Consider the following 13,792-nt stretch of genomic DNA (forward strand, 5'->3'; position numbering starts at 1 on the left):
ATAAAGGAAAGAATAATAAGAAAAAGAGAGGCAACAAGAATGCTAATAAGAGGCAGGTATGACTATGAACTGTTCCAATTATCTTATACATGAATTAAGACAAGGCATGATCTTTTCTCTCTAATTTGTGTATAAGTTTCTTAAGATACTGATGCCTAATGGCTCTTGTTGCACCATTCATGGCAAGGCTCAGCATGACTCTTAAATTTGTCCATTGAAATTAAGATCAAAGGTTTAAGGCAAATTGGTGAATTTGTAAAACTGTCAACATAGAATGCAGCACTAGTAGAAATAGGCTATATATAAGCCTGTACCCATTTTGATAATTAGTGCAACATTAAAACTCTAAATGAAAAGAAATTATTCCATATATGAGGGACATCTTCCCCTGTCAATCCCTTGCTCTTTATGCTAAAGCTTCACTATTGTCTCATTTCTTTAAGAACAACTCCTGAAACTCAAGGGCCATTTAATTAGAATAAGAAGCTTTCTTAAAGCACTAAACTTTTTGAACTTAAATCTTTGTCCTTAAACCTTTTACATTCCATCAAATGACTGCATGTCTGCTTTTGTAAATTTTATATAAGAAATAAGACCAAAAATTCATACAATCAGTGCTAAAACAATTAGTTATTTCTAAAAATTATTCTTTTATTTTTTCACGTGTAATTCTCAAAAAGTGGGTATATGTCCATTTAGTATACTTCTGCTTTGTCAACATTTGCAGGCTTTAGTGTGGAAGTCAACCAGGTCCACTTCTTGTCAAAAAGTTTATGACATGAAAAGACTTTCAAGAAGAAATTAGTCAAATACACTAGGCCTATAGCCTCTAAAATAAACTAATGCTGGGTTGAGTCCAGTCCATAGCTTTGTTTAAAAAATTCTTTTAAATGATAATTGTTCTAAAATTCTGCTTTTTATTTAATTTATAACTGTTTTTCAAATAATTCCAGGAAATCTACCTCCCCCTCCATGGAAACCCTCCCACACAAAAAATTCCTCCAAGGAAAATTCCTGCCATGTATAACCTCCCCTAGAAATTATCCATCCTTGCTAAAAATTTTCCCTAAAGGAAGAAAATGTTTCACAGAAAGCAAAGCTAAAGACAAAACAACAAACAAGTGCTTTTGAAATGTTGCAGTCTTGTGATGATTTTCTGGTCATTAATCAATGTAGTTACTTGTATATTTTTTTGAATGTTTGTACCTTCATTGTTGAAAATCAAGAAAAACAAGAAACCTGAGAAGATCTGTATAGAAAGCCAAGTGGTCAGATCAACTTGATATTACCCATGTTTTTCCTGAAGATGATTATGCTACATTGCTAACCATCCTGGTTTCAAAGTTATGAGAGATCAGTTTGAATATCAAGAATGATGTTGATTGTGTCATTTATATGGTAAACAACTGCTGAACAAGATCCATATTGGTCCTTTTTGTGGTATCAGGAAGATCTTTAAAGGCCCCTTTTTCTGCAAAAATATCCCCAAATTCCCCTATTTTTGACTCCTTGAACCTGCAGCATCCCTGGTATTGGCTCTCTTGGCTTGCTATAGTCAACATCTCAGGTCTTCAGTCCTTGTAAATGTGCACTTTATCTGGCCTTCAGATTTGCCTTTTTATGCTTGTTGTCATAATGTCACATTTCCAGTTTTTTTGTTTGTTTCTCTTTTTTTCTCCTTTTTATGGCTAGAGTCTATAATTATGTTTCCAGAATAATACTCTATGAATTCTCAGTTTTCTAGCTTGATTAGTTCAGCTCATATTTCTGTGCAGGCAAAAATTGTACATGCAGAACCATAAACAAATTTAATGCTAAATTTTAGAAAAACTGTAGATATCTTTACTTGAGCCAAAAAGTGATACTTTCAGTATTTGCAATGAATTAGGATCTATTCTTGGAATATTGAGAACCAGTGAGGTGATAAAAAAAAATAATTACCTTTAAGAAAGAAGCCTTAAGGTGACTGTATGCTACAGAGCTTGCATTGAAGCCAAACTTGCTGGTACTGTAATTTATTCAATTGAATTGTTAAAGATATTATTGCTCCTTGTAATTCCGAAAATGAAGGACTGCGTTTACATGCAGTGTCTTGGTTGTTTCAGTGAAAACTTCTCACCCAATATAAATTGATACATTTTCCATCTTTCAGTAATTCCGAAAATGAAGGGGTTAAAAATAAAAAATTTCAAGAATATAGCCATTGTATTCTTAGACTATTGAGGGGAATCAGTTAGTGCAGAATAGATACACATTGTAGTTTGTTGCAATAACTGTACTCAAAAAAGAAAAGAAAATTAAATGTTTTTGCTCTTTCCTACATATGGTCTGTCATTTTGAGTCACTAAATACACATCTATAAGGTACCTGATTGCAGACTATATATATATGTCTGTAGATTGTGTTCTTTGTAATACTGAATGTAATGTAAAAGCTTCTGGACATTCCTTGATAGTTTTTTACAAATCCAGAGTAAACCATTTGCAACTATCCCTTGAAACCACTGAATTCAAGGAAGAGCTAAATCTTTTGTTGAACGTTTTTTCTCTCTGTCTCACTTTTCCTTTTTCTCTATCCTTCAGAGAGAAATTTTGTAATAAAATTTGGATTTGAAACTGTTCCCCTACTTTTTAGAAGAATTATGGCAAATCGTCCAAAAAGGAGTGTCACACAGAAAGTTAATATTTCTTACACAGAAGAGAAAGAAGAGGATGAATTGGATTTATCAGATTCAGAAGCCGAAGATGAATTTGTACCGGAAAAACTTGACTTATCAGAAGAAAGTGATGCTGAAAATACTGAACAAAATGGTTTGTTATTTTATTTTTTTGTCAGGCGGCTTGGTGCTGTGGTGAGTTGTTAGTAGTAGTAGTAATAATAAACATATGTCATGCTATTAGATCCTCTTTTTTTGTATTTCTAGCATAGGGGGTCAGATTTACACTGAAATTTGTGTAGCATTAGCTTATTTTTTTTACTGATTTTCAAGCATTTGTAACTTTTGATAGAGATATTAAAAATAGAAAAAAAAAACTTTTGACAAAACTTGCTTTGTTTTTTGTAGTAAATCCAAATATAGAAAAATTATAAGGATTGATGTTTTGAAAAGTTGAAGTGACCCCCTGCACACGGGTGCAGCTAAGGGGGGGGGCTCCCCTTCAAAGTTCCAAGGTGTTGGTGCTGCACACCAACACATTGAAACTTAGCTTATGTTTTAGTTTAATTTAGCTTATGTGTCATCATTTGTTGGCACACTGGATGATACTGTCGGCACATTCTTTATACCCCCCCCTCCAAACTCAAAACCCAAGCTACACCCCTGCACCTACATCCCCAATAAATAGCTATGGTGGCTCTTCCAAAGGGCAATGTGCATCAATAGAATTCTTTTTTTCTACCTATCATTTATTTTTCAAGATATTTAACATTGTGAAGATGAATGGGACTCCTGCATGATTTAGGCGCACACAGTCACATTTTGCAGACTGCATCAAAGAATTCTCTATGATTAGTAGGGAAAACTGTAATAAAAAGTTCTTTATTCCATATTTCAAAGAAAACCTTCTATTTTTAACGCTTTTATTTAACTTCGTCTGTTAACTGGATCAAATCTCAGCAGATAACGTTAGCGTTATTGGTTGTTTGAAGGATAGGTAGTTTGATTTCAGCTTGGAGTTTTATAATTGGAATCTTTGGTGTAAAATGTATTTGGTATAATTTAAATAAATTGCAGAAAGATTTACTTTCCTGTTCTAATATCGTGATCAAACAGTAAAGTAAAAATTAGGAAACGAAATGTTTCAAAAAAGCTCTCTGCTCCAAATGCGCTAAAAAAAAGAACTTTTCCTGCTTCCCAGAAAAACTTAAATATTTTAGGGGTAAAAATGAAATCATAGAGCAGTTACAGTATATTTAATTTCTATTCAAGGACTGCTCTCTGCATCATGACTGTCCATACTTTTATTTTAGTGGTTAAAAAATTTAAATTTACTGATTAGCTCTGTTGGCCACAGCTAAACAATATTAATATAAAATTAATCAAAGAAGATATTTCTAGTCTTTGACATTAAGCAAATATAAAATAATTAGTGAGCTTAGGATAACATCAAGAAACAATGATTTGTTCTTTGTGAAGTTATGAACCTGTACTCATTTTAAAAGTTGTACGCTATTTAATATCCATTTAGTTTCTGATCTATGTTTAATTGCTTCTAAATATTAAAATGTGATAATACTAAAATTTGGAAATTCTCAGTCAGTAGAACCCTGTGGGCGAGATGACAGAAAAGGGAAGAAACTTTTTTGAATTTTTGATTTTTTTATTTTTTTTATGTATATATACTTCAGTTTGCTTTTTTTTTCAGTTTGCTATTATTTCACCTGTCATATTTTTCATGTTTTAGCTTGAAAATAAAGTTAGCTAGAAAAACTACATAGTCTTGTCTTAACTAGGAACTTACAGAAAGTACAGATGAAGAAGTTGTCTCTAACTTATCTTCAAAAAATAGTTTCCAAAAATACAAGAGTTTGGACAGATTCAACAAACAGTTAATGCAGCTAACTCTTAGGGAAGTTAGCTGGGGATATTAAAAGTTAAATCCGGATTTCCTCTGGCGTCCTCCTGGTTGATCTTGGGAGAATTTCTCCCAGACTCCTTGATGTATGTATATGTTTTAAAAAAAATATAAAATAAAATCACTAACATGGTTATAGGATCTAAAAATTACAACGAAAATTTAAGTCATCCATATTTTTGTTGATTTTTGGAAATATTGATTTTTTGTAGTGACTCAAGCTGATCACTTAGGTAACTTGTGTTGTTGAATTGTGGGCCCCATACAGGGCAAGCATACTCGAGAATTGGTCAGATATATTTAAGATAAGCCGTCTTTAGTTGGGACACAGAAAAACCGAAACGACGTAGTAAGATAAGGGTACGCATCGCACCATTTGCTTTTATAGTGATTGTATCAACATGAGTACTAAACGAGCAGTCAATGCTGAATGTGATACCGAGAATTACAGCCAAAGATACACTAGGATACGGTGGAGGAGGACTGACAAAGTCCCTCTTTAGAGGCTTAGAGTGAAGTATTTTGGTTTTTCCTTCGTTGATTTGAAGGCTGCTGATACTACATTGGTCTTTAAAGGTGCTCATTATTGCATCACTGAATTGGGGAACTGCCTCAGAGTTTTCAATGAGATATTTCAGAAGAACTGACAAGTCGTCTTTACTTAAACCTGTCCTTAAACTCAGAAAGCACAAAGTTTATAACTGCTCAAAAGAACAGCGCTGCAAGTTTCGTGCCTTGTGGAGCACCACACGTGAGCTCAGCCCATTTGGAGTTGGTGTCTCCAGGGAAAAGGCTGTAGACGCACTGGAAATGGTCTTGCAAAAACTCGATCACTAAAAGAGAATATGCTTGCGTGTGGCCATCGCACATAAATTTATCACAGCTATGAAATAGCGAATAAGGTCAAATGCTTTTCGGTAGTTCACTAGGAGAAGATCGACAATCGCTTTTCCTTGGTCAAGCCACTCGACAATAAGGTGATACATTCTCACTAAGTAAACAGTTGTGCTGCTTCCTTTCAAGCATCCGTACTGATATGGGTCAAGAGAAAGAGAAATCTGTGACATCAGCTCGCAGTATATAAACGTTTTTGTCACCTTAGACAGGTTCGGGGTTATTGAGATTGGTCGGAGTTGGTCGCAAGATTCGGGACCGTTCACTTTGGGAATGGCGCGAACGTACGCTCTCTTCCAAGCATTAGGGAACACTTGCTCTTGGAAACACTGGTTAATAATGGAGGAGAGTGGCTTGGCAAGGAAAATAGCGAATGCACGTAACAACTTTAAATGAAGTTCGCCAGGGTAAGACGCACGGTTCCTGTTCAGCTTCTGAAGTTCCTTGTAAACGGCAAACTCGAGAATTTCACCTACATTATCAATCTCTGCTTCAGTAATGAGAGACTCGATTTCTGAACTTGTGATTGACGGAAAGGTGGTACAGATTCCTACAAAAAAAAGAGTTCACTTCCGTAGCCGATAACAAGGTACCATCCTCTTTCAATACCCTTAAGTCACTGGGTTTCATTTTACCAGCAAGTCTCTTTACTGGTGAGTGCCATTTGTATGAATCTGTCATAAGTAAGGGCATAATTTTGTCCTTCACATATTGTCTCTTTTCTGGCCTGTTCATTTTGACTATATGGTTCCGCAACTTGGCTGAAACAACTGAACCGCCATTGCTGTGAAGGCGGCGGCAGCGAGTCTTAATAAGGTTCTTGAGGTCGCTTGTGATCCATGGTTTATCAGTACATGTAACGGTAATGACATTAGTTGGAAAACAAGCATGGAACTTCTCCTGAAGTAGGCTATTTAGCTCACTGACTTTGACGTTGATGTCCGGCTCGGAGCAAATGTCATCAAATTCGTAGTTGCCGATCCAGTGACCGAACGTAGAAATTGAATCTCTCGTTAGTGGTCGTATAGTAGTTTTGACTCGTTTGCTCTTGGGGATTGCCGAATTCGCTTCCCAGAAAATTATGAAATGATCGGAATTCTGGAGGGGTCCTAGGGACCCCTCCCTAGGGGTCCCTAGGTGCGTCATAGAAGTCTGTAAGGTTTGTTAAGATCAAGTCAAGTATGCTCCTACTCTCATGGGTCGGTATTGCGACAACTTGCCGCAAATCCAAGACACTGGAAACCCACTTTTTGTTTGTTTGGTTAAAGTCACCAGCAATCACAAAAGCAGGAGAGGCATACTTATGGCGCATTTTGTCTACGAAAAACTGTATGTGCTCAATAAGTTTTTTCCTATTTCTGGCACTCTCAGGATAATAGGCGAAGCAATTATTCAAACTTGTAATATCAAACCAGTGTAGCCTTTAATGCGCGCTGACTCAGAAGTAATGGCCCAACATTCACTTAATATTGCAACTGAGGCGTTACTCTGCTTGATTATAACTTCAGTTTCGTCGATTTTGTTGTTCAAGGAACGCGTGTTACACACGAGTATATTAGGTAGCTTTTGTTTCGCTGAAAAACACTGAGGACGTAGAGCAGGCAGTGTTTTGTCCCAGTCGCTAATCACAACCGGTTCGTTATACCAAGGAGTGAGCACAGGCAGCGTTTTATGAGCAGGAAAGCAATTTACTGGTACTAGGCAACTTGGTCTACTCGGTAGGGCTTTAGTCTTGGTCCTAGTTGAAATTAACACTGGTATCTTCATCCCCTTTTTGAGTCTACTTCCACGTTTCCCGCGATGAGAGCGTTTGATAGATGTTGTGGCTATGGTAGAGCGATCTGGTGGCGCTTTTAGAAGTCCAAATTGCAGTAGGCTACAAGACATAAATGTTGCCACCACCAAGGAAGGTGAAGAAAGTTGAAATAGGGTGATCTTCTCGTATTTAATTTGCATGACAATAGCACTAAGCAAGGTCAGGAACACTAAGTCTTTGGTTACTTACACCATCACTGCAGGAAACTTGGAAAAACCAGCACAAAACAAGCTAAACTGAGATGACGAGAGTCAGCTTTTTCATAGCGCTCACAGCAATTGATTTTTTCCTGAAGCTTTCCTGTAGTAAAGTTTTTGGATCTGAACCTTCAAAAAACCTAGTAGGTACTTTTTTTCGTAAAAATACTGAATAAATCATCACATTTATTGCAACATTAGAATAATTAACAGATATTTTTTTTTTTACTTGCAGACTTTGAAAATGCAGCAGAACATTTAAAGAAAAGGACAGAAAAGCCATGTTCCTCAATGTCTTTGAAAGAAAAAGTTTTGAGAAACAATTCGTTCTTATCACAGTTCGGCGCATCTACTTCATCAACTTCTTTTCAGACAATGGGGAATCTGAGTGAGGAATCGGAGAGTGAGGATGATAAACCCATCTTAAAACAACCAAGGATAAATGATGTTCAGTTTAAGAGTCATACTGAAAATGATATTAGTGATGAGACAGAAGAAATAAGTGAAAATTTTTGGGAGCAGCAAATATCAGCCATTACTGCCCTTTCTGAAGACAGTTTAAAGTCTGAAGACAAAACTGAAACTAACATAAATAACGATGTTTGTTCAATGCTTGGTATAGCTGATAAAACAAAAGATATGTTGAATCTGCCCCCATCCAAACAAGCTAAAATTAACAGCTTAGTACCTCAGGAAGGTGTGCAGATTTCGATTGAACTACCAAAGCTGAAGAGGAGTAAAAAAGAGAAGGCTAATCTACAAGAACTGCTGAGGAAGCATCTAAGAAAAGAAAAGAAGGAACTCTGTTTGAATATCCACAAAGTACATATTTGTTGCCTAATTGCTCATGGGATGTATTTAAATAATATTCTTCGCTCTGAGATATTGAAAGCAAGTGTTATGTCAGTTTTACCATTCAGTGCACCAATCAAAACAAGCTTCTCTTATGTTGATAGCTTATTGCGCTGGTATAATAAAAAATATTTTGTTGCCAAAGAAAATGATAAAATTGCAAGAAATTTGGAGGATGCTTTATTGAAAAGGAATGAAACAAACATATTTTATAATAGTGTTGAATTCGTTCTATTCTTTGTTTTGATACTGCGTGTTGGAGGTGTCGCTGCAAGGTTAGTGATATCGCTACAGCCGGCGAGACTGAAAGTTGAGAAAGAGGCAAGCGATAACGATGACAAAACGAAGAAAAAGGAAAAGGTAAAAAATGAAAATGTTGTAAGTGATATTGAATCTGAAAATGATGATGATTTTGAAGAAGTTCCTGAAATTATACAAGAAGTTGGTAATAAATCAGTAAAAAAAGGCAAAAAGAGTAAAACTGAGTCCAAGTCTTGCAAAAAAATTTCAATTGACCAAACTAGCCCATATTTTAAATCAGAAGATGACAGCAAGAAAATGACTAAAAAAAGAGGTAAAAAATCCGCCCCTAGGAGTCAAGACATAGGAAAAGGACTTCAAAAGAGGAATGATAAAGATGGGGAAAATATTACTATGAAAAATGGTATGGGTAAAGGTGAAGATCCACCAGTCTTAAGTCCTCAAAGGGTTGTTTCAAAGAAAGATAGTAGCAGTTTTACAAATGGCAGAAGAAAATCAAATAGAAACCAAATAGATCAATCGGAGCTTCCAGTTCTGAGTCCCCAAATACCATTGAAGTCTCACAGGAAACTGTCACATGATAGTGATGATGAGCCTCTATCGAAAAGATTAAAAGTAGAATCTATGAGCTCATTACCTGAAAGAGCCTTGAAAGAAAATTTGCTAGTATCCAAGGGCAAAGACCTATCAAAAAGTGAAAAAGGAAGTAAAGGACTTTTAAAAGAGAAAGTAATAAAGGAAGCATTTAAGATTAAAGAAGAAATTATAAGTCCTAAAAAAGAACTGAAAAGCCCATTAAAAAACGAGCAGAAGAGCCAAGTTAAATCGCCAAATCCAAAAGCAATACAAAATTTGGTAGAGAAGAAAACGGAGGACAAATCTCGAAAAATGCTTTCTAGTGATGAAGAGGGTATGAGCTACAAGAAAGCATGTGATTATTGGGTTGAAGCTTATTTGGAGCAGGAAAGAAAATGGTGCCCCATTGACATCCCACTGGGTAAAATGTTCTGTGAAAGGGAATTAGAGGTATATATGATTTCTCTTTCTTTTTTGCACCTTTATTTTGATCATTCTATTTCTGTACAGTTATTTCCAATACCTGTATAATTATAACTTGTAGGCTTTTTGCAGGTTTTTGATCCGTGAGTAAACCAGGTTTTTACCATGTTTTTGATCCGTGAGTAACCGTGAGTGCGCCTTACCAGGTTTTTGATCCGTGAGTAAATCATTGTCTTTCTGTCATACAAACAGACCAAAAGCAAATGTTTTAAACACATTCCCACATAATATCTGATTCTGATGCCGGGTGTGGCGGAAAACCCTTGTTCCTGCTGCAATCACAAGTAAGTACCAAAAAATAGAGACAAAAAAAAAGTTAGCCTGGTTTTTCCATCATTGGAAAAAAGGTCTAAATATTTCGATTGTATATCTGACAATTTTGTCTTAACTTCTCAAATTTCATTTTTATTCAACTAAATTAGTTAAAGATCAATTTCGTCATTTCTATATCGTGGAGGAAACTCACTATTTTGACACTAAAATATTTAAATTGTCGTATTTGCTAACAAGTATTTTCTAAAAAAAATTCTAAACAAGCAAAACTATCCATGTCGTATCGTGCAAAACTTAGTTGCTAGCTCTAAGGGACGCCAAGTTTCATAGAATATCGATTGGTTTGATCAGATTGCGCCTTTATTCAGGGTAAATATATAATATGTATCTGAAATATTGTGTAAGGCACGTACACTGGAATTTATTTAAAGGGGGGGGGGTATTGGAAGTGCGATTATAGGCGCATTATATTCTTTTCTTTTGTGAATTAGTCAAGAGCCACGCAGCCTGTTCAGTATGTTCTGGCTTTCAACTCTAATGGGTCTTTGAAAGAAGTGACGCCACGTTATGCCTCTGATTGGCTCACCCAAATTAGAAAACGCAGAATAGATGAAGCATGGCTTGAAGAGACACTATCACCGTACAAAGAAGCAGAAAGCGCGAGAAGCAGGAAAGAAGACGCTGAAATAAAGAAGATGCTCATGGAGAAACCGATTCCTTCGTCTATATCAGAGTAAGTTTCCCGGCCATGGATTTTTTTATGTGAATTGAATTAAACACCCTAGAACGTAGGTAGGAATACAGGAAGAGTGGGGGCCTTCGGTTCTGTACCCCCTCTTTTCTCCCGAAATCTCAGTATTTTGAAAGTGTTCATATAGTTTCTTATATTTTCTATATAATCCACCAATTTGTTGTGTATTTTAATTTTTTGTCCTTTTCGAAATAAGTGTTTGCGCACCTGTTGGCTTTAGCTGAGAATGTAGAGTAGTTTCCTTTCTAGGTGTGTAGTTTTCAAATGGGGAAACTTGAATTTATTTTGTTAGCCATACTCTATTTATAACTTTATCTCCGTGTCTGTGCATAAGAAGTCCGTCAAGATTGGTCTGAAGGACCTACCCTTAGGAAGATTTGATGAACCTACTAGCTTTGTTTTTGCCTATGTTTATTTCAGTATTCATTGTCTTGTCTTCAACTTGCTGACTTAACTTTCTCATATTTTTGTTTTTCTCTTTTTCCTTCTTTACTATGTTCAATGTATTTAATGTGCTAAATTCATAAAGAATCATCTCTTTTCAAGGTTGAAAAGTCACCCACTCTATGCTCTTAAAAGGCATCTTTTGAAGTTTGAAGCAATATATCCTTCAACTATTGCGCCGCTGGGATATATACGTGGAGAACCTATCTTTCCTCGAGACTCTGTGTACACACTTCACTCCAGAGAAACTTGGATTAGGCAAGCAAAAGTAGTTAGAGTGGGGGAAAAACCTTATAAAATTGTCAAGGCGAGGCCTAAGTGGGACAAGGTGAGTTTAGCTGATTTATATAATTCAGTTTCAATTGATTAATTTAATCTCAAAAATACATTCTTACTCCTAAGAAAAGTCCGGCGTGGATTTTGCTTGGGGGGTTAATTGGAGACTAATACTACCCTTCTACTAAAAACTCACTGCACCACTAAGCTGCTTGAGAATAAAACAGTTGTGCAAGCTCTCCTCTACTCCAATCTATTCGATGCTTCACTCTTTACTTTATCATGAAGTATTAATTCCTCTAAATCGTTTCTTTTTACCTCCTCCCACCCTATTCGGGGACAACCCACCTTCCTTTGGCTACCATCCATTTTGTATTTTTACACTAATAATACCACTTAGATAAGTAAAGCTATCCACCTGATAGATTTTCTCGTTACCCAATATCGCCTCTTTACATTAGTCTAAGTGAATTAGTCTTCTTAAAATTAATTTTCAAACCTATTCTTACATTTTGGTTTCCCAAACATGAAATTCAGTCGTATCACTAATATTTTTATCTAAGGATCTGAAACTATATGAATATCTAGATATGGGAGAGTTTGCCCTTCCCATTTGATCACATACTCTCCCGTAGCCTTTGCCGTGTTCCGTGCGACAAAGTCAACCAAAAGAATCCATATAAACGGGGATAGGACACAACCCTTCGTAATTCATTATTCAATACCAAGCCAGCTACTAACTCACTTTCTGCCTTAACCAGAACAATATTATCCAATTACCTAGCACTGTTCTCTTTAATATACTAGACTGGTAAAACACACATTGATATAAGTTTCACAAAAGCTTTTCTATTAGCTAATCAAATGCCCCTTCATAATCTCTAAACTTGAGAACTAAAAGGGTCTCATGTTATGGGCGCTTCTCAATTATTACTCGAAGAGTGAAAATTTGGTCATCACATCCTCTCCCCTTCCGAAAAGCACAGTGTTCTTCACTTAAAACTTTATTTACAGTATCACTTAGTGTAATAAGCATCTTTATCACTTTTCTCGTAAATAGGTCTAATTAAAAATTCTCCTAAAATCACCAGGTACGTCCCCTTTTCCAAAATTATAATCTTAACTAATTTTCCTCTAACTTTGCAGCCACTGTATTTCTAAAACTCAATTACCACGCTAACACTACCAGGGGCCTCATTATTTTTCGATTCTTTTAGTACTGTCTCTAACAGCTTCCGACAGAACAAATCTTCCTTCACTTCCATATTGGCGAATTTTATTCCATATTTTCTGCATCAATTCCTATAACTTTATCATGGTTTAACACATTATCAAAATGTTCTGTCCGTCTCTTTATAGCACTTTTCTTATCCCTAATTGAGGCCCAGTTTTTATCTTTCAATGCCACAAGTCCAGACTGACTGTTTCTTTTAAACTTCTTAACATGCCAATTCAGTATCTTACTATAATGCCGTCTGGGTAGATTATATTCATTTAGAACAGAAAACTGCTTATTTAAATTTTAGTTTGACGAAAAGTACAAAGAAAAAAAATAAAAAAAGGCAAGTTTGAAGATAAATCATAATTCAGGCCTGTCTACGCGTGCTTTCTGAGCTGACCACTAAAACCCAATTTGTTCCAAAAGCTGGTTAAAGTATAATAGATATTCACTTAACATTCTTTTTGTTAACATGTGAAACAAAATGGGCATTTAGTGCTGAAGATGCTTTGAAGTTATGATTTGGATAAGGTAGAATTCAAATGTCACAGCCCAATCAATAAAATAAGCTGACCAATGTAGTTTATGGTTTTTATACCGCCGCTCTTCCCGAAACGATCTGTGTATCTCGCATGTTTAGGAAAAGAGAAACTTTCATCTGGTGGATCTTCAGTAAGGTTTGTCTGATGGATCTCTCTAGTTACATGCCTTTAGTTACAACTTTAGGAGCATATTTACTTCTTAGGAGGTAAGGAAGACTGACCAAAATTAGGGAGCAAGTTGTCAGTACTTCTGGTGTAAAGGATGCTTAACAGAGATTTATCTACGGGAAACAAGAATACAAATAAAAAGTACGTATAAAATAGGAAAATAAGAAATATTCCCATTCAAATTTTGGTAAAATAAAGCTTCTGGTATGACTTGCCCCCTCTGTCCTTTTAGGAAGTTTCCTGGTGCTGCTTATGACCATGGATACCCACAGGATGGATCAGATGCTTTTCCCGGGGGGGGGGAGGCAAACGTAAAAAGGTAAATTTTAGGTTATTATTTTTAAAGTTTTTCCAGGATCAGGGTTCCTTTGGACCAGTCTTGGGGGGATTTCCCTTTTTGCTACCTGTTTGAATTAGCGTTCCGATCCAATTCCTCTTTATTTTTTGTGTGTATTCTTCATTATTT

The 13,792-nt window shown here is 35.9% G+C and overlaps 1 protein-coding gene across 2 annotated transcripts in view; it reads left to right on the forward strand.

The window, feature by feature from the left end:
- The window catches only part of Xpc (DNA repair protein complementing XP-C cells homolog), a 38,098-nt gene that overhangs the window by 9,027 nt on the left and 15,279 nt on the right, over positions 1-13,792 (forward strand). For both annotated transcript variants that reach the window (XM_089088264.1, XM_089088263.1), the window contains exons 2-5: positions 2,635-2,810; positions 7,717-9,620; positions 10,418-10,659; positions 11,224-11,449. In XM_089088264.1, coding sequence (XP_088944390.1) covers positions 2,642-2,810; positions 7,717-9,620; positions 10,418-10,659; positions 11,224-11,449 — 2,541 coding nt within the window. In that variant the 5' untranslated portion in view covers positions 2,635-2,641. The remainder of the gene's footprint in view (positions 1-2,634; positions 2,811-7,716; positions 9,621-10,417; positions 10,660-11,223; positions 11,450-13,792) is intronic.

This window comes from Artemia sp. Qi Xiang Cuo, chromosome 4 (genome assembly GCF_049724085.1).
Source record: "Artemia sp. Qi Xiang Cuo chromosome 4, ASM4972408v1, whole genome shotgun sequence".
NCBI classification, from domain to species: domain Eukaryota; kingdom Metazoa; phylum Arthropoda; class Branchiopoda; order Anostraca; family Artemiidae; genus Artemia; species Artemia sp. Qi Xiang Cuo.